The 24937-nt window shown below is 44.4% G+C and overlaps 1 protein-coding gene across 1 annotated transcript in view; it reads right to left on the bottom strand.

The window, feature by feature from the left end:
• The window catches only part of LOC125941051 (uncharacterized), a 28805-nt gene extending 17089 nt beyond the window's left edge, over positions 1-11716 (bottom strand). Inside the window, exons 1-3 of the mRNA XM_049657970.1 lie at positions 11645-11716; positions 9929-10027; positions 1444-1575 (exon numbers count right to left, since the gene is read on the bottom strand). Of these exons, the coding sequence (XP_049513927.1) occupies positions 1444-1575; positions 9929-10004 (208 nt within the window). The 5' untranslated portion in view covers positions 10005-10027; positions 11645-11716. The remainder of the gene's footprint in view (positions 1-1443; positions 1576-9928; positions 10028-11644) is intronic.
• Positions 11717-24937: the final 13221 nt, after the last annotated feature.

Here is a 24937-nt window from a genome sequence, read left to right as displayed (position 1 = left end):
GATTCTTCCCATGTCCTCCTAAGACACTTTGTACTATACGTTTCACATCGCTTTTTTTTAAATTCAATCGAAAGTGATTACAAAAATATTCCTTCTGGCTTTGAAGTACAGGGGATGTGCAAATAAAGAAGTGGTTTACTGATATTCTTGTTATCCGCATTTGAGAAATTTGACACTAAAGTGATCTAGACCTCTGTGTCGTCCTAGAAGACCGTAAGGAACCCTCAGGTACGTTTCCAAATCACTTGAGATTGTGGGAAAATACCAAGCGGCAGGGACATGGCCATGTACTGCACGCAGTTCCATCTTCATTTCTGCGGTTAAGCTAAGAAATGAAGTTGTTAGCATAGCAAAAATTACTTTATGGAGATAGTTATTCTATTTTTCACGTACATAAAGACGCAGCTTTTGGCACCTAACAGTGGCATATATATATATATATATATATATATATATATATATATATGATACAACGCTGGGAACAAGGTGGAAGAAGAAGGGTACGAGCTGGTGTCGGAAGACAACAATGTTAGGGACTTGCCTGCGCTGCCTGTCTCTTGTATATCAGCTGCAAATAGATTTCACTGTTACTTTAATCCTTGTGTCACATTTTGGTGGAGCTGCGGGGTACATCTCATGCGAGACGGAGCTCGGAAGCGGACGTAGCCTGGCCGTTACCACCATGCCGACTGACGAAGCGGCTACAAAAACGGCGACCGCAACGGTGCCCACCATGCCAACCGTCATCTTGGCTCAGCTCCGCCACCCTGGCACGTTTACGGGTACCGACAACCTGGATGTCGAAGATTGGCTCCGGCTGTACGAGCGTGTCAGCGAAAGTAACAGGTGGGATCAGACCGTTATGTTAGCCAATCTGAACTTCTACTTGAAAGGCACGGCAAGGGTCTGGTTTCAGACACACTATATTACAGCGCAATTAAAGGCATACCATTTGAGGTGAAGAGGAGCTAACGAGTTGGGAGCAATGCAAGAAAAAGCTCTGCGACCTTTTCGGGAGGACAGTCGGGCGACAACGAGACGCGAAGAGGGAACGCGGAACTCGCGCCCAGACGTCAACAGAGTCATACGTGACGTATATTCAGGACGTTCTTGCCCTCTGCGCAATATATATATATATATATATATATATATATTCGCCGCTTTGCCTAGAGTGCGCGACCAAGAATTTGCATCAAATGATGCTCTCCTCTTCGGCCTGCACAAGAAGTTGAACAGCACGGACAAAGCCACACGACTGGATGAACTAAAGTGACGCCACGTGAGGGCGCCAATTCATGAGCACTTTGGCGCTACTACGTCGGGGAAAATTGGGTCGCATTATAGCGACCCAATCATGCTCATGTTATCATGTTCTAGTATTTTCTGTTCCATCGAAAGAGAAAGACGTTGCAGCTGCCTTTCTGCACTGAAAAGTGTACTTACTTTTGTTTACTTCTCCTTTTTTTCCAAATTCGATGTTAACGAGAAATTTGGAGCACAAGTCGTCGAGGCCGGTCAAGGCGTTTTCGTCCATCAAGTTCAGACTAGTGGCGTCTGCGAAGCAGATGATCTGGCCTGAAACATTTTAGGAAATGTAGTTCACATGCGATGTTGTAAGGTGCCTCGACTTCCTTGTATCTGCGATTGATAAATTCATTGTACAAAAAGCACGAGAAAGATTTAATACGAGCGTTTCAGAGAGAGGAGGGGATTATTACACGCTAATCACCTTATTTCTCTCCCTATACGCCCACACCTGTTTCCCACAACGCGAGAACTGGTGATTTCGCGTGATTATGCGTGCCGCAAATGGAGTACCGCACTAACATTTAGAACCTGCACCATACCGTACCGGTAGCAATAGTTGGCAAAATTCGCATCAGAAAACATAGGGCTGCTTCCTCACAAATGCGTAGGCGCGTTTTAAGAAAATGATTTACTTGTCTTCCAGCAAGTACTTTGCTAAGCCATGCGTATTCTGAAAAACCGGAATAGGCAATTTTCGTACACTATCGTCACTGTGCCGAATTCTTTCGGTTAGAACCAAGATTAAGCCAGCGTTAAACGTAGTCAGCGTATATCATGCAAAAGTACTTGCGATTGAGTGTTTGTAAAGGCCAATGAAAGTACGCAGTTTGTGCTTCACTTCGTAAATTGAAACGAAGAAACCACCACCGTTGTTTGATAGCTGGCAGCGTACAGGTACTAGCCCGCAAACATTTGGAGGGGTGGGATTTGCAAAAATCCTTTGGCATATACCGAATTTCTGAAGCCTGACTTGAATTACAAGAGGACGCCAGCGCTACTTCAATGGTAAAGTGAGATACACAATAGCCTTCGCGAAGTAATAGGTTTTTAGCTAATCGATTCAAGCCGCACATTGCAGTTTTCGAATTGTATCCTGTGACATTGCAAGGCCTATGTTCCTGGAATGAGCGAATTGTGATAGATCTGTTTTGCCAACTTTATTCTTTGAGGTACGATGTAGTGCAGGTTCGAAATATTAGCGCAGTATACTTTATCTGTGGGTAGGCATAATCCCACAAAAGCCCCCTTTTCGCGTTGTGGGAAGTTCTACCCATAGACTGGGACTAATTGCATGGCTATTTAGGGTATTGTTGAGACTTCATGCATAATTTTTTTATTAACGGGACTGTACCGTTCATCAAGGATCTATATTACAGCGCAATTAAAGGCATACCATTTGAGGTGAAATATCGTTTTTTTTTTGCCAATGCAAATAATAAATCTTAATTTTCTTTGTCAGTGTAATCTCGAACCAAGACTGATTACTAGACGTGATGTCAGTGCGATGCCTGTGGAAGGGATAAGCAGAGTGCATCGGGATTAAGACCGTAATCTTAATAGCCATCCGCAGTATGTAATCTGCACCATAGGTTAAGTTTGTTTTTGTTTCTATGTCTTCACCTGAAATCTCCCTTGTTTCCTGCAGGCGCAATCTGTGCAGTGAATCCAAGCCGTTTATGCGACATTTAAAAAGGCACATTGTTGCATGGTGGCTACAATGTGGTAAAAGATGCCGACAATGGTATTATGACGCCGGCACGCCTTAAAAGGGCAGCGGTTTCTTGGGCATTCTCAAAAAGACAGCGACTATGTTACCACTCAGACAATGATGCTCGCGCTAATGCGCGTCGCCATTTCAAGAGAGCATACTTGAACATCAACAGGTGATCCACTACGTTCGCCTGCACGAAAGCAGCGTAATTATTAAACACGCACTAACTGGAAATATATAGCAATTACAAAAATTTTCCCTGCGCCAGTTTTTGATGAGGGTAGCTACATGGGCTTGTGAGTACGGCATCTTTTCTTTGTAGCACACGCTGAACGTCAGCGACACAGAAAGGCACAGTTGACACACAGTGCTGTGTTTCTCAAACACAGCGGCCCCACTTCTACCCGTGTTTGGGTAGAAGTGGTTTGGGTAGAAGCGTTTGGTTTGGTTTTTACCAAACCAAACAAAACGTTTACGTATGCAGACGTTGAAAAGTGAAACGTTTTCCTCATTTTTATTCCCCTTGGCTTTCGTCGCTGCCGACAGCTGCAAGTTTCGACAATGCGTTAAAAAAAAACAATTCCGGCTTAGGACTATTCCAGATTCACATAAAACTTGTTCGCCGCCGTCGTGGGGTCCCAATATTCATATGAGGGTGGCTTACCAGCGAAGCTGCTTAGGTTGCATACATGGGCTGCAAACATTGGCTCTACACATTATGAAACCGTACATTGTTTTCATACGGCACCGCACTACGCAGACAAAATCAGCCGTGGTCACCGCACCTTCCAACCTCAACCGCTGCTGCAACTTCCGACGCGCGGGTCACTATAACCACAGAAGCGCAGGACACGTGCGCAGGCCCCGTCACCACACTTTTCCCCTCTCCCCTACCCTTCTCCATTCCTGTCCACGCGCCGTGTTACGGGTGTAAGCCGCCCAGGTACACTCCCCCTTACCCCCCCCCCCCCCCCCTGTGAACGCATGTGGGGGATGCACAAGGGGGCTAGAGGTAAATTGAGCAATCTGTAGCATCAGCATCAAATTACCGAAGAAGAACAAACTAGCATGACTGGGAACTGCGTTTTGAGACCATTTCAACTCAAAGCCGGCATTCGTCTCTTTCGCCTGAGCAAGCCTAAGGAATAAATCGTAATGTGTCTCCCCTCTAAATTTTTCATAATCCTCCTCTCCGAAGTGGGAAAGGGCGGGCCATCGTTATCCCGATCCCCTTCTATAAGTGTTCACGTTTAAGTCGAGTCATTGTATAATCTAGTACGTCAAAGCAAACGGCTTACATCGTCTAGCTCTTTATGAGTGCTGCTACGTTTGGGTACGTTACCAGACCGTACTGCCTGCCCGTTCAGCCGCCCAAGCTAGACAGCGGGCGATGCACTTGTCTGCCCGCTTTAATGGGCAGATAAGCAGAATGCTTTCTTTTTCTATGAGGCCTATTAGCAATATGTCGGCCCACACGCATTCTTCAAGCAAAGCCCTATGGCGGATATTGCGTGTGCTTGCGAAGACCGCCAAATGTTTCTGGAACTTGAGCCCGAGTGTCAGAGCAAGTGTGAGAATCAAGAAGCCTGTAATCCAAAGCTCTAGTTTTTCTCTAAATAATAAAGTTCATGAGGTGTATTGGGTAGCTAATAACATTTGAAGTGTTAAGCTGCTCACAATTTATCCCCCATCAGAAACGAGCAGCAATTTATTCTACTGAGCACTGTGGAAATTTTTTTTTTCATCTATAATCGAAACTGTGGCTGGGGAGCGCCGTCAACTAAGTGTGAAAAGATTATCCGGCGTCGCTTTCTGACCTTTCTGACGTCTGACGGTCTCTGCTAGACAAAATACACCATGTCTTAGTTAATGATAAAAAGGCAAGCGCTATCAAAGCCTGCAGGGGCGTGCGACGAAGCTGTTTATATATTTGGAGCATCGAAATCATAGTTACGCCAACTGGACCTTCAACCACGTAAACAGAAGAGAAACGCCGGCATTGCCGCTTGAAAGATGTCCCGTACGACCTAAGCGATGAGAAGCGGTGCGGCTCCTCGCAGTGACCGCCAAGATGAGGCTGCCGCCCGCGGCGGCCTCCGCCACACTGAAATATCTTGGGGCACGTGCGAGCATTTACACCTTATTCTATAACGACCTGATTGACGCGTTACTTTCTTCTTCGCTTAAAAACTGTGCTCAACAAAAAACAGTTGCCTGCCCTTCAGCCTTGCCAATATGGAACCAGTAAATACTACTCATTTATCAGGAATTAAGCTAAAACTTAATGCAGTAACCCAGAATAAACGCAGGAAACAGCGCCCCCCCCCCCCCCCCCCGTCCCTCTAACGCGGGTAAATGAATCAAACCAAACGTTTACGTATGCAGACGTTGAAAAGCGAAACGATTTTCCTCATTTTCATTCCCCTTGGCTTTCGACGCTGCGGACAGCTGCAAGTTTCGATAATGTGTTAAGAAAAAACACAGTTCCGGCTTATGACTATTCCAGATTCGCATAAAACTTGTTCGCCCCTGTCTTATAAAAAATGTTTTCGGGTGTTTCATGTACGGACAGTCGTATGGGGTGTCCGGATCATTATGTTCATTTAGACAAATTTTTACATACGATAACCAATCTAAATTTTTTCGTGTTCCAGCACGAATAACGTCACTGAGGCAAGATGGACGATACCTTTTGCGGCCTAGAAAATTGTGTGTTGTGCACATTCCAGTTTCTCTCCGAATTTTTTATATGTATACTTTACTTAATGATTAATTCCTGTGAGATCGTATATAGTCTATCACGCTATAAATTCGTGTTTAAACACAGGTAATTTCGCATATCCCCTACTATTTTGCTCAAATTTCCCCAGGATCATCTCTTCACGTCGGTTTTTTTTTTTGTATATAGACAAACATTTTTTTTATTATTTGTCCCGACTGTAGTATAAAGCACTGAAAGGCGATGCGGTGTTGAGCACCCCGATACCTTTTTCTTTTTTTTAATATGGCGTAACGTAGGTGTCAGGTTTAATCCTGGCTGCCAGTTTGTTTCCCGAGTACCATGAACTAAGAAGCAGCATCACGTGCTGTCGAAGAAACATGTGAGTATGTTACAAAGCATTAGCGCAGATGATGTACCAGCCTTGCAATGCACACAGTGTCTAGTGCAACTCCGTACAAAGGCGGCAGTATGCTAATAGGGATGAAAAATGCTAATAGGGATCCACGCTCCTGTACGTGGATGTTTCAGAACGGGGCGGTATGACATAAGCCATTTCAAAAAACGACGTTTTTTTGTTTTTGTTTTGGTAGACACAGTGTTCTTCCCAGGGGACTAGTCTCTTATATGAGCTACGTCCTCAACAATAGTATTTGAAATATGGAAATGTACATAGCGAAATAAGATTTTTTTTTCATTTTTGTAGGTTACTTGCATCATGTATGCTCTATCGTCACGCAAACAAAATGAAGCTTAATTACATAAAAAGGCAGTGACTGTGATTGAAGGAAAATTTAAATACGAAACTATATTATGTGTCGTGCGCAGTGCCGAGGCATTGCGCCAGCTTTGCAGGGGCGCGTGGTATTTTTCTTTCTTTTTCGCGGGGTTTATCAGCCGAGCGAAATAAACAAGCAAAAGTTACCTGGCTGCAAACATGCCACTATTAGGTTCTTAAAAATTTTCTACGATTTATTTACCAACAGCAAGCCATTCAGAGCAGTATTTAAAAATATCGCTAATTGAAATCGATAAATTGAATGGCATCAAGAACAAAATTACTCGCTGCTGCTCTACCTGTCGATATATGTCGAGTCATCAAACGTCAGCTGTAAGCGTCACCCTCTCCCGTTCTCATGATATGAATTCCCTGTATATGTGATACGTGCAAATGACGCTGGGCAGATTGTGCACATAAATTACGTTCAGGTGTTTGAGTTCTCGTCTTGGAGCAGTTCAGTAGGGGATTAGCTCCACTCTGTTGACGTGGACGTTAACACGTCCACGTCAACAGAAGATGTTTTGATTGCGTCATAAATAACCAGCGCGAAAACACGGACCGCGAGAAGAGAACGATAGTGCACTCTACTTGCAACTAAGTTTGATAAAAGCAAATATACATTCATAAATAACGAGGAGTGCTCTTTTTTGGTGCGTGTCTATCGCTCTTCTGTGTGCCTGTGAAGTGCAAAGAAGCAAGCACAGAGAGCCTCTTTCCTGGTTCTTTCCTGGAAGCCTCTTTCCAAATTACGAATTGAACGTACACTTGCATTGTGTGTCTGCTCTGTTACTGATTGGTTATAACACCAGAAATATTGCAACGGCAATTGATGAGACACACAATGTAATCGTAAATATCAAGCGCGCGAGATAGCGCAGAACCAGGAAAGAGGCTTCCTGTCCTTGCTTATTTGCCCGTCACAGGCACACGGAACAGCGACAGACACGAAACAAAAAAAGAGCGCTCCTCGGTTAATTTTTAGCTATATATATATATTTCTTTTTCCAATAAAACTTAGTTGCAAGTAGAGCGCACTATTGTTCTCCTTTCACTGTCCGTGTACTTTCGCGGTGGTTGTTTATGATGCAAGCAAAACATCTGCGCTTCTACCAAAATTTCACATCTTTCTTCATGTAGCATCAGACCGAGTCGCGAGGTGGCATGCACTGATTTCAAGTCTCGAGTCAGCCCCTGTTCTTGGACGTTTGCGATCGGCTACAGTTCTCAGCCACATGGTTACCTATATAAAATACTAATATCGTCCTTTTTCTAACCCGCTGATAGTTTTTAGCTAATGCACCAAGCAGGCTGCCATGCCATGACCCCGTACACGAACGCAACAACGTATGCTGCATTTTGTGGCGCCTCCTTTACCCTAAGCAACTTCCTCTTCATACTTCAACCTTTCGGTTTATTTGCATCGTGTCTAAAATTAAAAATTAGATTCTGGGGTATTACGCGCCAAAACCACGATGCGACTATGAGGCACGCCATACTCAAGGACTCGGGATTAGTTCCAATCGTCTGGAACTAACATGCGCTCAATGCACGATGCACGGTTGTTTTTGCATTTCACCGCTATAGAAATACAGCCACCGCAGTCGGGGTCCGATTTCGTGACATCGTCCGTCGAACCTTAACTCCAAAGCCACTAAGCAACCACGGCCGGCATGCCTCAAATCAACAACACCGATGTATGAAATGCCGCCATGAAGGCAACGGATTATGTGATTTCGCCAGTCTTTCTTTACGCTTACCTTTGCTTCCGAGCAGTACAGCCAGCACTGAAGCAAATTGTACCCACGACATTGCGTTCAGCAGGACAAATGCGGATACACTGAGCTACCAGAATAAACATTGCCACGTCTTTGTATTTAAAAAAAAACGGTTAACAAAAAAAGCTCCTTTTCTGTAGCGCTGTTGGTAGCTTCTTCGTTCAATGAAGAAAGGGAAGGAGTAACACATGTCACTCTTTTCACGATTCTGATGAGCGGGCCGGCCAGAAGGGGTTGAATTGGACGGCCCATGTGAACGAGAAGAGGCGCATGCGCAATGCCATGGCTCGACACCGTGCGCATGCTTCGTTGCAAGTTGGCAAGCGCAAGTTGCCAAGTTGGCAAGTTGACCAGCTGACCCGCCGTGGTTGCTCAGTGGCTATGGTGTTGGGCTGCTGAGCACGAGGTCGCGGGATCGAATCCCGGCCACGGCGGCCGCATTTCGATGGGGGCGAAATGCGAAAACACCCGTGTACTTAGATTTAGGTGTGCGTTAAAGAACCCCAGGTGGTCCAAATTTCCGGAGTCCCTCACTACGGCGTGCCTCATAATCAGAACTGGTTTTGGCACGTAAAACCCCATAATTTCATTTTCAAGTTGACCAGCGCTCGCAGATCCCGAAATATTGAGTTCCCGCCTGTCACCTGTACCTATGTCTTGACAAATAAGTTATGGCGTTTTACTAGTGCAATATGTGAACGCACTTGTATTTTTTTCTTAACGAGCTCGAGGTAGATTTGCATGGATATATAAAGGAACCAGAGTAATGCCAAAGCAATGTACAAATCAAAGTGTTATATAGATATCAATGAGAAAATGTTTAGTAAGATCAAAGCAAATGTTTCAAATAATGACAAATGGTCCCGTAAAGCAAATGGCCATGCTGAGCTTGTCTGAAACTGCAATACTTTTTTTTTCTGAAACCACCCCAGTCAGCACCGGATCGGTCGTACTTAACACACTGGTAAATGCACAGGCCGTGTCGGTCGCTGCTGATTTGTTTAAATATTTCTTGAATATTTTTTGAATCGTCAAAGTTTTCTTTGACGATCCGGCATCAGTGGATAACGGCTGGGAGACCAACACGAAAGGTGCCTGCTAAGAATACCAACATGAAGACACTTTCTCACTATAGAAAGCGTCTAAATCAAGCTTCTATAAGTTATTCGCACATAAAAAGTTAGTGACGTTTCACTTCGTGAAAGCGGGTGACGCGCAAGCGTATGGACGCCGCGAACATGCACAGCGAGCACCATGGCGTCGAAGCACGAACGAAAAGGAACCAAACGTGGCGGTTCTCTTCTCCACCTCCAGGCGCCTTCTTCCTCCGGCGCTTGCTTCCCTCACGGTCACAAATAACTCGCCGATTTCACAGATGGGGGGGTGTCTTAAACGCTCGCGCGTAAGAAAACCACACTGCTGCACGGGATCGCGTTTGATGGACAAAAGAGGCACATACACACACACGAAGCACTATGTGTTGTGCATGGGCCCATCTATGCATGTGCTCTCTTTGTGTTGTGTGGATCAATGTGCCCTCCATTGACACGTATGCTGAACCTGCCACAATCTAATTCCCGCTACTATTTATCGCTCCATGGTTCTTTGCGATGCGTCGTGTTCTCAACTCTCACCTTGTTTGTCTGGTGCTTTCGTAGTAGTGGAGGAAGTTGTTTTTTCCACCGGTGGTGGAGTCGCGGCAGTTGTCATGGCCGTCGATGTCGGCCTGGCATCTTGAACGCAATTGTGAAGCAATATAGGTAAAGTTATACGACGCCCTTCAATATATTTCCATCCAGATATACGTCAAGATGAAAATTTTGTCCACTTTTCCTACACTATGGAGGCTCACTTCACGTACTGGAGGCAGACATGCAATCTCCACGAATCGGACCGCAGCAGCTGCTAATCCCACACCTTCCCTTTGACCTCGAAAACGATGATATTCCCGTTTTACCAGAAATAGGATGTGTTCCGTCGTTAATCAGTTCTTGAAGCGCAAGCCTTAAGGCCCTATAGAAGCTGGACACAGAAATTTCTTAAAACAGACAAATAAATATCGTTTGTGTATCTTTCCACTATAAGCCACTATCTCTGCCAGAACTCTCTAACGTTGGTGGAGCTTTTAGCAATGCGTGAATTTACGAATTAAAATGTCTGGTAAAAATAGCTCTTAGAAACCAGTCACCTAATATTGTGTGGCTATGCATGCCTTTGGTAATGTGGCCGTGGGATGTCGATTTTTGTCAGACTATTTCTCAGGCCGCACTGACCACAATGCGCATCACATCACTAAAATTAGAGGTAGCTGTATCGTTTTCGTTCCTAAAACACAATATGAGCTTTTTTCTCTGGTGGTGCACCATTTGGAAACTGTTGCAAGGTTCACGAAACACGGATAAACAATACATATGATTACAGCGCTCGCCCACTAATATTTTTGTGCGATATACAATTTTATAAAATCTTTCTGAAACGCAGGTCCCATGCCCTTGAAATAGCCGCGTTTCTTTGAAGGGTTGGTAGGTAAAAAAGAATGCGAACGCTTGCTGGATTCCCGAATTACTGAAAATATTCATTATAAAACGCCTCAGTTCCGGCATTTTTTTAAAGCAAGTTTGAAACAATGCAGTGATATTCACCAGAACACTCACAAGAAGACGCCAGAAACGGGTTTAGATACATAACTTCCAGTACTTCCTAGACAACCTAATATAAGTGTTCCCTATACACCCGTGTTCTTGAAACTGAACCCACTGTATACTCTCAAAAGCAATGTCAAGCAAAGCACATATGAGCGTTGTCCAGTTATTTGGACACAACATTGCGAGAGAATTAAGACAATTTCACTCATTCGATTTGTTTTGTAAGTTTACGTTGTGTTATCTTAAGCTTAGGTTAGGTTAGGTGGGGCACCTTGCCGACAGTTGCGATAGTCCTGGTATGCTCGTATAAGCCACGTGTCGCCCACCAGCGGACAAGTTCACACATAATGCGAGCTTTATTTAAAACTATTCACAGGGCCTCCTCATTATTGCTGCGTCAGCGACCGAATGAACAAACGCCTAAATAGCGCATGTGCACAGGAATAAAGCGCCTTCTGTGTAAAGATACACCCGCCTCCATAAAACCCAGCCCGCTCTATACTCTTGAAAGCCTTCGTAAGCACATAATGTAAGAGCGTCATTTGCGCTCGTTATCGTGGCACAAGTTCATGTGCAGAAACTTGTCGCAGTCTACCAAGCGACGCGTAGCATTTAAGTCGTACACCCCTCCCCTCCTTCATTCCCCCTACCTCTCAGTCAATGCCGCATAACGCCGTTTAACAAAGCTTGAAGTTTTTCACTTACCATCTGTCGTCGTGAAATAGAAGCCCAGCGCCAGGGCTATGAGGCAAAGCGTGATGACTATGCCCTCCACGTAGTGCGACCTGTGGCTGCATTTAAGTTAACAACAGTAGGTTAATTTAGCTTGCAACACTTCTCGACGGAGCCTGCATTATGCATGCATCCCCGTCGTAAATCTAGCCGCCCCCTCTCATGTACCGACGGTATTACGTTGGGCCATTAAACTAGACAAGGAGATCTCAACTGTTTAGGACGCTGGTAAGTTGAGACCCCCGTTCGTAAAGCATTGGCGATGATTATTGATGTTATTAGTGCAAGGGCGAATATGGCCAAATAGCGCCAAGTCTATATGGCGACTAGCTGTCAGTTTCAGTTTATTATTCATATAAGATGCATGGTTGGTTGTTAGTAGTAAACAGGCGAGGGTCTCAAAGTCCAATGACTGCAGCGGGACCCTCGGTTAACAAGAAGATTACAAAATGATTAATTGATAGAGGAGTATAAATATGATGCAATCTACAAGTAAATATATTCTGAACGTAGTAGTGGATATGAATAGATTCGATTATATACAAGGAGTCATACATGTAAATAAATATTACGCACATTATCAATACAAATTTTACAAACTTTATAACAAATGAAGTACACACTTTATGTACAAAGTGTGTAAGAGGACAACTACTTATACAATTTAAAGTTGATATTTATATGTATGCAAAGGTGATGATCGATATTTATATGTATGCAAAGGTGGTGATGATTCAAATGCATAGGGTAAGTCATTCCAGTGGTGCATGAAATGATTTTCGATGGGTAGATACAACGCGGCTCTATAGAGGCCTAAATGCATTCGCTGGAAAGTGCGTAAAATAGCTAATAACACTATGAAAATCACACGCGAGGTGCGAGACGTGTGATACATATAAAGGATATGCAACGATGGGATGAGATACTAAAACATATGCGCTTAGGCAGGACCCTTGAACGCAAGGGCATGGAAGCACATGAGCTACAAAGCGTTATATCGTAGAAGCAGCCCTCAGTGATAACATCTGTTCCGGATATTTTTGCTCGTGTAGAGAGAGAAAATAAATGAAAGGCAGGGAGGCCAGGACTGAGCCCGGTTGGCTACCCTACATTGGGGAAAGGGAAAAGGGGAGGGAAAGATTAGGAGAAAAAGAGAAACTCCACTGTGGATATCGCCGACGTGGTAACAGTTTTCTGCTCTATATACGTTCCAGTCACTCAGTCCGGATCACAGACGGCCACTCAATACGGCAGTTTTTAAACATCGCAGCAGCGCTTTTCAAGTGAGCAACGATCCAATCGTACTTTTTTATTGGAGGTCATGGTCCCAAGATCCTGTTCAAGGTGAACTGTTGTCTACCCAAGTAATTCAGAGCTGTACAGATGTCTTTCATTTGCAAAAGATGGGCAGTATCACAGTAGATGTTCTAAACGACACTGTAGGGATTGCACTTGGCGCTATCAGCCATTCCAATGAAACACGTATATGCATTGGTGACTGCAACGCCCAAGCCTAAGCGGCACACCATTGCTTCGTTACTTCGCGGAAGCCGAGGTAAAATCGGCAGTTGCCGTGCGTAAAGTTCAAAGCTGCTTCATTGTAAAAAAAAGGTTGTGTGCCAACAAGTATTGCCGGATGTAGTGGCGTGTGCTGTCGTTAAGTTACAAGCAAGTCCTTTTTTGTCTAATTGTTTGCTTCCCGACATTTAAACAAGACGTGGAGGACGGTCAACGTATAGTCACACTTGCCACAGATAGGAGGTTCCTCACTACTCAAGAAGTAAGAGCGTGTGCAATATGCCGATATGTAAAAGGTCGCGACAAAATTAGCTCAGTTTGTCGTTCTTTGTTATTGGAGATGAACATTCCCAATCCGGCTCAATTAAAAGCAGCTCATTTTACGTTTCAGTATCCCTGATTCGTTGTCAATAGTTTCTTAGTTTTTTCAAGCAAAACTGGTACCAGGTTCATGGCCGTTGCCCTCTTTGAGAATTGGGATTATAACCATATCTTTCCAAGAAGATGGGATATACTCTGAAGACCATATGGCGTTCATAAGAGACCGGAGAGTTTTCTGTGTTTCAGTGTATCGGTGTCTTATTACATCAATAATTTGGCGGGATAATGGAGCAGTGTTATTACAGCAGTTCAAGATGTCTGGGGCTCCGCTAAGCTTATGCATCGTTGTATGTGTCATTTGGTGCGCATTTTTTTTTTTTTTTTTGAAAGACTACGGTTCTGCTTGTGTGTATCTCAGGATTGTTCCGGAAAAGTTCAAGGCGCTGGAGATGAAAATGTACACGCGTGTTGAAAATGTACACGCGGAAAATACCTCTGGTCTTCCAGAATATCTACTTCCGTATTCACCGAAGGTAATAGGTTTGCCTGCTGGCCTTTGTTTCTATTATCTCTATACCATAATTTTCACTTGTCCGTATAAGTATTTGTACCGGAGATAGTCGTGCCTCCTACCGTATTGGCGTGACTTTTTCCGCGTGATTTTACCATGCTAGTTTTTCAATGTTCCAAAATTACGAAAGCGTCCGCACGTCGTTTTTTTTTTTTTTTTGCTGCTTCTGCGCTTTCGTACATTCATCATTTCATCATGGAACTCGCCCTCTGGTAGCCACTCCCTTCTTTCTGCGATGTACGTATTTCGCTGCAGCACAAGTAACAAAAGCTGTGAAGTATGCAAAAACATTTATCCTTAAGGCGCAAATGTCATCCCTCGATAAATGTGCCAGTTCTCGGAACAGCTTCCAGTCAGCGAATTCGACCTTCAACCGAGGACGTGTGGCGATCATTTATCCTACTTTGTGTTCAGCACTCTAGTAAAGTATTCGCTGCGATAAGGATCTTACATTCCTCCTGAGGTACGGCTTTAGTGTAGGATATGCTATGCTCAAATCGATGAAGGAGTGCACTAATCGCACACCCCTACACCTTAGCCTCTGAGCAGAGGCCAGTGGTGTGGGGTAGTCCTGGGAAGGTAGGGCAGCCTCGGCTGCTCCTACCGTGGAGGCCGTTGGCGACGCCGCCTGCTTCGCTGAGCGTGACGCGGATGGCAGCCAACTGCCGTTGTGATGCTGCCCCCCGATGCGCCACTGTGGCGAAGGATGTGCTCTGTGCAAATGTTGCTGTCGTGCTTCTCAGACGTTATGTTTTCATTTGCTTTGTTAATGCGATTATCTTATTTTCCTTCTTTCAAACTGCACATCATCTAGAGTATGCAGCATGGCCACCATCACAATTGATGTAATGGAGCTCGGTATCCCAATCGTCAGCTGAATGCTCCTTAATACCACATTTCGGACAGGTAAGCTACCCTCGATGGACCGGAGAAGCATGGCCAAAACACTGGCGCTTAAAAGTATTGTCACCGATTTGGAATGTACAGTCGTACTCTGACCTTGGAGTATGTACCCTGTTTCTCTGCCTCCTGTAATCTGCTAGAACTAAATTTGACGATTGGATAGTTAGTTGGCAGCTATTAGTCGTCGAGTCTGATCTTGATCATTTGTAGATTGCGTTTTCATCCTTCCAGGAACTCCTGCAAGGATGACAACGCAATCAACTATCAGCTCATTCTCTGAATTTACGCCTTTGACAGTATTCAGGACTCGGTGTGTTGTTACGGTGATAAGGGCATCTCCAAAGGACACAAGGTTTGCTGTTATCTTAACGCATGGCGATTGGTCTCCGACTTTAGGTATGATGTCCCCATTGGCTCACTCGGTGGCTTCATAGTAACTTCAAATGGTCTCTGTGAGACAATGGGACAGCAAAAAGCAAAATCATTCTGGCTTTCTTGTCCAATTTTGGGGATGTCTCCGTGTTCTCTAAAAATAATTGGAATGTAGCATCGATGCACCCCCTTTTTTTTAGGAATGATCAGTGGAGAAGTGTTTGGAAGATCTCATAAAATGTATCGAATATTCGAGGTCAATGCCATTTACCTAACAAGGAGCCCAATGACGGGAGACGGCAGGTTATGTGGGGAAGCAGGCCCTGCCGATGTACATTGTCGCTATAACCATTTAAGTTGTAACCAAGGCTGGTAACGTAACACCAGGTTAACCCAGGCCGCCGTGGAAGATGAATGAAATGGGAAAAAAAGAGTAGTAAACCAGATAGATTGTACAAAGAAGATAAAAAAGTGGAAGGTAAGCAAAATACCTGAAGAGGCACTTAAGTTATCCCTACGTGGACGAATGCGACAGCATTGCGACCACGTCTGCAGAAGCGCGGCGACGTCCGGGGGAGTCACTGGCGGAGTCACGTGACCCGAGCGGACACGTCAGCACAAATGCCGCGAACGTCACGCGACCAACGTTGTTCGTCACAAGGTTCACACAACGCAAGGTCCTGTGTTCGAGTGCCTTAATTCTACCTTAATTAAATATACCGTCACCTTAACACCCCCTTGGAGCACAGGGGCTGTTAAGGTGAAGGTATAGTCAATAAAGGTAAAATTAAGGCATTCGAATCCACAGCCGTGGTGCCGTGGTTTGGCTACACACGGAACGCCGGCTCACGCAGAAGCCGCTTAGAGGCATTGTGAAGCCAGCCGAAGTAGTTTAGTGGGTATGGCTACGCAGTGGTAAGCCGGAAATTGCGGGTTTGATTCACCACTGCGTCTGCCACATTTTCGTAGGGCCACATTGTAATAACGTTTCTGCACCGTGCATTGTGTAACAGTAAGTAAGCCCAGCTGCTCCAAATGAATTTGGAATCCCCCACTACTTCGTTCGTCACAATCACATAGGTGTGTGTAAGCAAGCACCGGTTTGTAAAAGGATAGACGCCAGCGAATCGTCATTCTCCTTATATTACAGGAATCTTGCTCGGTCAACTAGGGCGCTCACTAAAACCTAACCATACGAGCAAACATACTTGTGAAGGCGATTGGGCCAGTCTCGTATAAAAACACTTTTATTAGAGCGTCCATTGCGAAATTAGCGCCTTCCCTACCTAGTAAGGTTCCTGATGTACCGATGTTTATGAATTTGAAGGACACTTTGGCACTCCTTCAAAACAGCGATCCACAGGAACATGGCGCCATCCTTCAACCACTTACGACATAAATATTCTCTTTACACAAAACGTACCACGCTATGTCCGAAGCAGGGGCTGCAGTATAAAGTCAGGTCAACGATATACAGTGCGAACTAAACCCGTGCATGGCATAGACACAACTCATTATATCTCATGGTCTACTTCATATGGCATCTCAATGTGACAATATTGCAAGGATCGCGCCTACGCAAGAGGCAAATGGTGCTTACCGCCCTGGCGCTGGGGCTGGCATCGGGTCGCATGCTGTGAAGGCAAAAATGGTATTAAAATTAGTGCGGGGAGTAAACGCGCTGATTTCACGAGTGCGTTTATTGAGACACCAGACAACCTGAATGCGCTGCCCACGCAAGCACAAAAGGACAGATGCAGGAATTGAAACAGGTGAAATAGGGCTGATGGGTGCGCACAACTAATAGCTGACACGGAACCACCGGAATCCCGCCGGAGTAGATGGCTCGGTGGGCTTGAAAATTCGCGAGTAAACTGTTGCTGACACGTGCGACGAAGGAGATGCTCGAGGTTTCTGGCGACTATGAGTGTAGCCATCAATTATGGCATGGAATAAAGGCTATAGGACGCCTTGGACTCTTGGACGCAAAAATAAAGTGTGTAGAGCAGACACTAACGCAGAGTGCGCCACTACACGTTGGCTATTGTAGAGGCCGGTCGAGCAGATATTGAATACACGTAAGCAAGTAAACGAAAAAATATCTAAGAACGGCAAAGTCAGGAATTTGCTTATGGCAATGGCAGATGACGCTTAAAAATTTCTGATCCGCAATGCAAAGCTTAAATTATGCGATGCTGTCGTATCTTCAGCTGGAGATCGCCGACGTTCAGGCGGTTACAAATCTTGCCACCAAGGCCAATGTTGGCATGAGTTCTGCGTGCGTTTAACAGTTTTTCGGGCGCGTCACGTTTCTGGGGTCCTATAACGTAAAACTAATCCAATGTGCTTTTATTCCAATCTCCTGACGTCAAATTTACGTAACCGCCGACGCAGGCATCGGGTGGTGACCCGCGGCGTTGTCTGAACAGCCTAATAAAACACTGTCCTCGTTTATAGGGGGTCACCTTTGTTCGCTTCCAAAACGAATAACATCGCCTACACTAAGCGGTTTTTGTTATCGAAATGGCTGACAAGAGGCGAGGAGCACGCTCAAGTAGAGGCGGTTTTGATTGTGCCGAACGAGCGCAGTGAAAATAGATAATTGGATGAAGAGGGTGGTGCCGCGGTCTCCGATTGGTCCGCTTTCGGTTGCTTAGATTGCGGTGGTTGGTCGAAAAATCGGGGCGGCAAGCAACGTAAGCTCAAGAATGACGTTGAAACGGATCCTCAGCAAAGAACAGTCGGGAAAGCGATGTCGTATACGTCCGAAAGGGCTCGACAACGTTTACTGCCCCTCCCCCCCCTCCCCCGCAACACACACGCACATACTCATTTTTAAGCTTTACAGAATTTTCAAGAATGGCCTGTGGCAGGCGGCATAACTCCTATCATTGAGCTAGGTTATTCGATGAGGCGGACATTAGGAGCACAAGCAATCGAAACACATATTAATTAACAAAAATTCATTAACTAACTTCTTAGTGAATTACATTACGACACATATTGCAATTTACGAATTGTAGCAGGTGAGCTTGTCGGGCGTGTCCACTTGGAATGAATTTACAGAATTCCCCGCTTAAAAATCCGGCGAAATAATGTAGCAATAATAAACTAGGCCTTCTAATATACAGTGTTTTGTTTTTTTAGCTGCACCAATTTTTTAAGTTAGAAACGTATAAATCGTGGTCACGTTATTTTTGTGATGTCATCATAATTAGTCATGAAGCATGACTAATTATGATGACATCACAAAATGCACGAAGAGTCATTATACCAGCTTGATTTTCTTTCAGTGGAGTCTTATGCCACAAAAATTAGCTGTGTTTCACACGTGTATAGACAGTCGATCGTAATTTGTGTCTGAAGGGAGTATAGGTGGGAAAAAGTTATGCGTCACCCAGTTTACAGTATTCAGGCTAACTAGGTTTTTAGCGCTATTTCAGGTTGGCTTGCTATGCTGATTTATAATTTCTGTCCTTCAATGTTCGGGAGATTGGATTTTCAATGTCATGGTTTGTTTGACAAGGTACTCACGGGCTGGCTCTGGTGCCCCTGTAATGAATGCAAGAAAAGAGAAACAAGAAGGCAAAAACATTTCAGTAGAATTTTTTCCAGTGCTGCTGGTTTGAAGACATCGTTCGAAAACGCAGATGTCATATCACAGAAACTGTTGTGTTCGAGCGTCAGATTTATGAAATATTTTCATATTTATATAACAGTTATGCTGCTGTGACTGTGGCAAATGTTTCCCATTAACGATATGCATAAAACAACCCTTCTAAGCAGTGTACTTTTGCAGTGAATATATTCGAATTATTTATTGTAATTGCCCACGCCGTCTACCAGAAATAAATAAATGCAACATTTTTTTTCCTCCTGTATTAATGACATTTTTTTATTGTAAGGAATAGTATCAGTGGCGCAGACCCATATACTATGACAGGCGTGGTCTAGCATTGTTTAAACAACATTCGCACTGTTTTAGACATTGTACCTGAGGTGCAAGCTTCTAGCGGCAAAGAAGCAAATATTTGCACACAGTTATATTGGCACGGAGTCAGCGTCAGATATACTCGATGAGCACCATCAATAGGACGACGCTGACAGTGTGTCATTAAGACAGCGAATCCCCAATAAACGGCCCATTAGCTGTCACCAACCCGTTATAAGTAATGACGTCAGTAAAAATCCATAATAATGCGAAAGCAGTGTTGAAGCTCCACTATTTCAGGCGTACGGTGAATGTCGCCTAAGTTGATTCACAATAACAAAATCGCCGTAAAAACATGACTTGTACAGTACGCCTGCCGCACGAGGAATCTGATGACACATAAGTGGCAGTGGTGTGCAACTGTTCTCAAGCAATGGAAGGTGCCCCGTTGCTGTGATGAAAGCTATTACACCAATGCAGATCATTTTGAGGTAGGATAGATGATGCCGCAGTTTTATTGACCAAGGTACGTACCTGCGGGTGGAGCTGGCGCGGCGGCGGCGGCGGCGGCGGCTGCGGCTGCGGCGGCGGTGGCTGCGGCGGCTTTAATGGATGCGAGAAATAAGAGCATAAGGAGGGAGATTACGATGGCATTTGCATATTGCACGTAGTAGTGACGTGGAAGAAAACAGTGGTAAACCTGCGTATGACGAAACTGATTTTTTATTGGGCGAACCTGTGCCCACAAAAGCAAGCTGCACTCAAAGCACAACGATAGCGGCGAACACAGCCGGCGATCGTCTAAATTTGATCAGCGGCGAAACGCGTGGGCTTTTCTACACGAGTCATCGAAGGTTCCATAGTAATCCCTGGTGCCCACGTGTCTTTCAGAAAGTACTAGACAATTCGCGTCGCTCATACAATCAGATTACGTAAGCGTCGGCGACAACAGACAACGGATTGAAGCTTCGATGGCGTTCGAGAAACTTCCCGATACATGCAGGCGCGTCCTGCGTCGATCGATAACGTTTAAAATGTGTTAGCCGGTGAAAAGCGGTCGCCGTTGAAAGATGAACAAGTACACGTGTCAATATCAGGTGAAGTTTCTTAATCAGGTATGTTCAGCATGGTGCCACCGCAGCCCTGAGACGTCGTATTATCTCATCAGCAACTATCGGCGAAGAAGTTAGAAGAAAAAAAAATTGAACTTAAATTCACAAGCAAGCAAGGTCCAAATTCCTAAGCGAATTGGAAGTGGGCAATTGGATTCGTAACAGCTGCCTCGATATCAACGCCGATGACTGGCGCGCTGCTGTTGCTCAACAACACGAGAAGTGGCGACGAAGCGCAGATTTTTGCCGCGCAATTCAATTCACAACGCCAAAAATGACTGCAAAAACGTACCTGCGCAGTGCGCCTAACGAATCACAATCGATGACATAGGCCAACACTGGTTTTCTAAATAAACTCATCTGGGGTGTCCTAGTGAATTAAGATGCACCTTGCAAATGGTCAATTTTAATTGCAATCCAAAAACAACATGACAGCTGCTTCGTTTTCCCCGCAGACTGACCCACACGTGAGCTCTAGTGACAAACAAATAGTGCGCGTAGCAAGAATTGCCACGTAAATCTATTGACGATGCCAAGATTGTGTTGTTCTACATGTCAAATTTATCGATCAACCCTTCCGCAGTGCGTGATTAAAGACATCGATCCGACATTCTTGCCAATCGCGTTGAAACACTGTTATGTTACTGTTACACAGATCGTGAGCTATATGACCATACTTAAGTGACTGTCTGCGCTGGCACTTTTCCTTTAGTAATGTCAGTAGAAAAGCACAGCAACTTTTCCACAACCATGATGCACTACGCGTGGAACTCAATTGTTACTTAAAGCTTTCTGAAAAATCAAACAATGTTTACCTGACGTAGATACATGCAGTGTACAACCAGTGCTTTCCGTCTACATCGTCAGTTTAATATTAAAAAATCATTACAAAATTTGATGATGACTGCCTTAAATTTTTAAATAAACATGTACCGGAAATATATTCGCGGCATAGATATTGCATATTTTGTGATGAAATTGGAATAAATGTTGCAGGTATTTCGAAAAATTGGTTGAAAAATCTCAAAAAATGCTCTATAACTGCGGTGTAAGCGGACGTTGCGGCAACGGCTTCACCTTTGCTATGACGCTTTCTAATGGATATTAAGTTACGACAACGCTCATGCACTGAAAGGGATGCTGGCAGTGGAGATTTCGTCCATTGGCGATTTTTTTACCTTCGTACCGCCAATGTTGGTGTTTTGTTAGCTCTTAATTGCATCCAAAAATGTCCATCAATCACATTAGGGCAAGTTGAAGCCAAGAAACACCATTGATATGACGACGCTGAGCTGACTATGAGGTATCAGCTCAACGTAAATTATTTACCACTTCTTTATAGCAAAAAGCCATTGCGTTATGTGTCAAAAAGATATACCTATAGAAGAAACTTGATTCTCGCAAGCGATATTACCAGGTGAAATTTCATAAGCATTATTGACTACGCAAGAAAAGCATATTTCACATTTACGCCATAATTAACTTCGCCTCGAATTCGCAAAGCTCGCAAGGAACTTTCCGCGTAAATAGTTTCAAGGGTGCAAGTGTATTAGCGAAGCCAAAAAAAAAGAAACACAATGATAGCTGTTCGTTATCTTATCGTAGACGACTGGCGCGCTGCGTTTCAAGCTATAGACCCTCTTATCCGCTTTGTGGCAGCATTGTGTTCAAGACCCTGGAAAACTTCCTGACGTGAGCAACGTGAGCACCGATTTCCGTGCTCACGTTGGTTTCGACGGGAATTCAGGGCGCAGGCTCCTTTACCAAGCGTATCACCCCTGAAGGAAGCCGAACGCCAGGCCGGGGTACGCTTGTACCCTTTTGAACTAGTGGGTGCCCGGCGGCGGTGGGAATCGAACCCACAGCTTGAACTTATTATAAGATATTCTTAGCAAAAATGTTACGTCATACATCTGTGCTGAACGGAGAAATTGCTTTTCTTGGCAACGACCGCACCAAATTTCATGAGGTTTACTGCATCTAAAAGGAAAACATGATATCTAGATGCTGTTGGTAGCGATTTTTTTAATTTAGGCCGTGAATTGTATAATTAACATTGCTGAAAGTCCCAAGGTTTCAGGAAACCGGAGTAACAAGTTAACTCTAATTTACCGATGGAAAACCATATCGCAATTCTCAGTTGCATCTCACCGTACATCTAAGCCGATAAAATGCAAGATGCATGGCTCTCAAATGCACTACTAAAGGTGAGTAGCACTTCGGGAAAATCTTAAACATTGCAACGAATTCACATCAGATACAAATTAGTATATCACATCTGTCTGCTTTGGATGTTCCCACGGAAGCAATTCACGTAACTGTGACATGTGTTCTAAGTGCAGAGCTCTGGGTTTGTAAACTTCGTGCTTTTTTTTTCATACTCACGAACGTTTGGCAATTTTTCTAAAAACGTCAGGCCATAAATATAAATTACGCTTATAGCAGCCTCGAGAATTTAACATTTTCATATTGACGGTTTGGCATCTTTTCATAAATCTGAGAAGACTAAAAAGCTTATAAAATCCACAAATTTAAAATTTTTCCACGGGCCCACAAATTTAAAATTTTTCCACGGGCTGTCTCGGAAAGCATTTGCGCGTTAACATGTATTTGAATAGGCGGAGTAGGGTTTGGGCCGAGCGAAAGCTTCCTTAATAGAAAAACAAATTTGGAGGTGGGACACTCCTGCCAGGGTACTTACCGGTCTGCCCGCGCGTCACTCCGGCTATGAGACGACAACGACAAAAAAAAATCAAACGAATAAGAAATGTCAGTGATATTTCTCGCATATCTTTATTTCCGAGTAGAACATCTAATGCCATTTGTGCTTCTTGATACCGTTCTAGCTATATGGAGCTATACTTTAGGGTTAAGAAAAGTTGTTTTAAGCTGGAAGAAGCGCCTTAATCTCAATTTTACAGCACGTCTGGAGCTTTGGGACGCCACAACTGCTTTCGCTGTGCCCTCTCTAGTGCGTCAATGTTTGCTTATGCTTTAGAATACAATATTTCCGAAACGCTGAGTCACAAATTTTTGACACATACGAATAGGTTACCGATTAGTGTTACAATTTGTTGCTTGTATTAGCCAACATGATTGAGTTCAATAGACGGAACTGATCATTGGTGGAAGTGACTTCACAGAAAAGAACACAGTCATCCATAAACACCCCGACTTGAACTTAAAGTGGTTCATCTACGTAAACAATATCATTAGTGAAAAGGTAAAATACAACGGTACGAGAACGCGTTCTTGAGGGACGCCCCATGAAACCAGTAATGGGTTAGACGAAACACTGTCAATAAAAACAAACTGCGCGCGGTTAGTGAAATATCCTGTATACCTATTAAATAGGAATGGAGGAAGTCTCGTACATTCTTCTGAATGAGCTTAATGTTGAAACAAGGTAGAAAGCTTCACTAAAATAAATGAATACGAATCGACCTGTCCTGCGTTAACTAGGTTAGTCGAAAGAGTGAACAACCGTCACACAAACTGTGTGACTGCGGAAAGCACTTTGTTAAAAAAGTACTGCCAAGGGAAAAGTTTATAAGTTTTCCGCCGTGTGCAAAACCATCTTACAATGAATATGTAACGAGAAATTTGCAAGTAGGACACTCGACTAACGTACTTACCCGTAGCCGCACCCGTCTTCACCGCTATAATGAGGGCGAAGACAACGAAAAAAAATAATGAAACGAATTAAAAGGAATATCGGTGCTAATTCTCGCATTTCTAGCATTTATAGGAATTCGCGCTTTTTCATACCGTTGTAGCACTCTCAGAGATCGCTATAACCACATCACAATGGTTTGATACTGCAATCACTTATGATAGAAGGAACTGTGCAAGATATGTGCATATTTAAGAAAGAAAAAGACTGCACTGGGAGCCCCTCTTCATGGTTCCACCAGGGTATTCAGGACACTGATAAGCCGTGAGGTGAAAGTTTCATTCCTGTATCCGTAGGCGGGCGCGTCCGAGTGTTAGCCTGCAGCAGGCTTCTTCCGGAGGTAGTCCTTATCGAAATTCGGAACACACAATTTCACTTACTTTAGCCTGTCTAGTTAACCACGTCTCATGATGTACAACAGGAAGATCAGTGATAAGCACCCTTCTTTACTAGAGTGAGCTATGGGCCAATAGTCACATGCAGGGCGGCCGTAGTAATGCGCAAATAGCGCGCCGAGGAACGGCCCCGCCACAGGCAGCAGTAAGAGCACTGGCATGCGATTGCGACCGCGGCGCTTCCTTCGGCACCAGCTGGAAGATTCTTATTTTCAAAAAATATTCCTCTTCCTTGCAGCGCTATAGCACTGCTGTTTTGCAAGGCCTGGGGAGCCGGAAAACGCATGTTTGTGCAACAGCTCTTGAGAAATGTCGCCGCCTGTCAACGCAGGTCGCATTCATGGGCTCACGCTGCATCCCGTAAACAAAGCTCACCACGGCAGGCTTCGACGTACAACTTATGCATTTGCTTTAGGATGCCCATGACATTGTCGTGCATCGTGCAGGTTTGTGAAGCCACATAAAATCAC

Source organism: Dermacentor silvarum, chromosome 10 (assembly GCF_013339745.2).
Source record: "Dermacentor silvarum isolate Dsil-2018 chromosome 10, BIME_Dsil_1.4, whole genome shotgun sequence".
Classification (NCBI taxonomy): Eukaryota; Metazoa; Arthropoda; class Arachnida; order Ixodida; family Ixodidae; genus Dermacentor; species Dermacentor silvarum.
The sequence above is the reverse complement of the archived record's forward strand: the minus strand, read 5'-3'. Positions and strand labels throughout refer to the sequence as shown.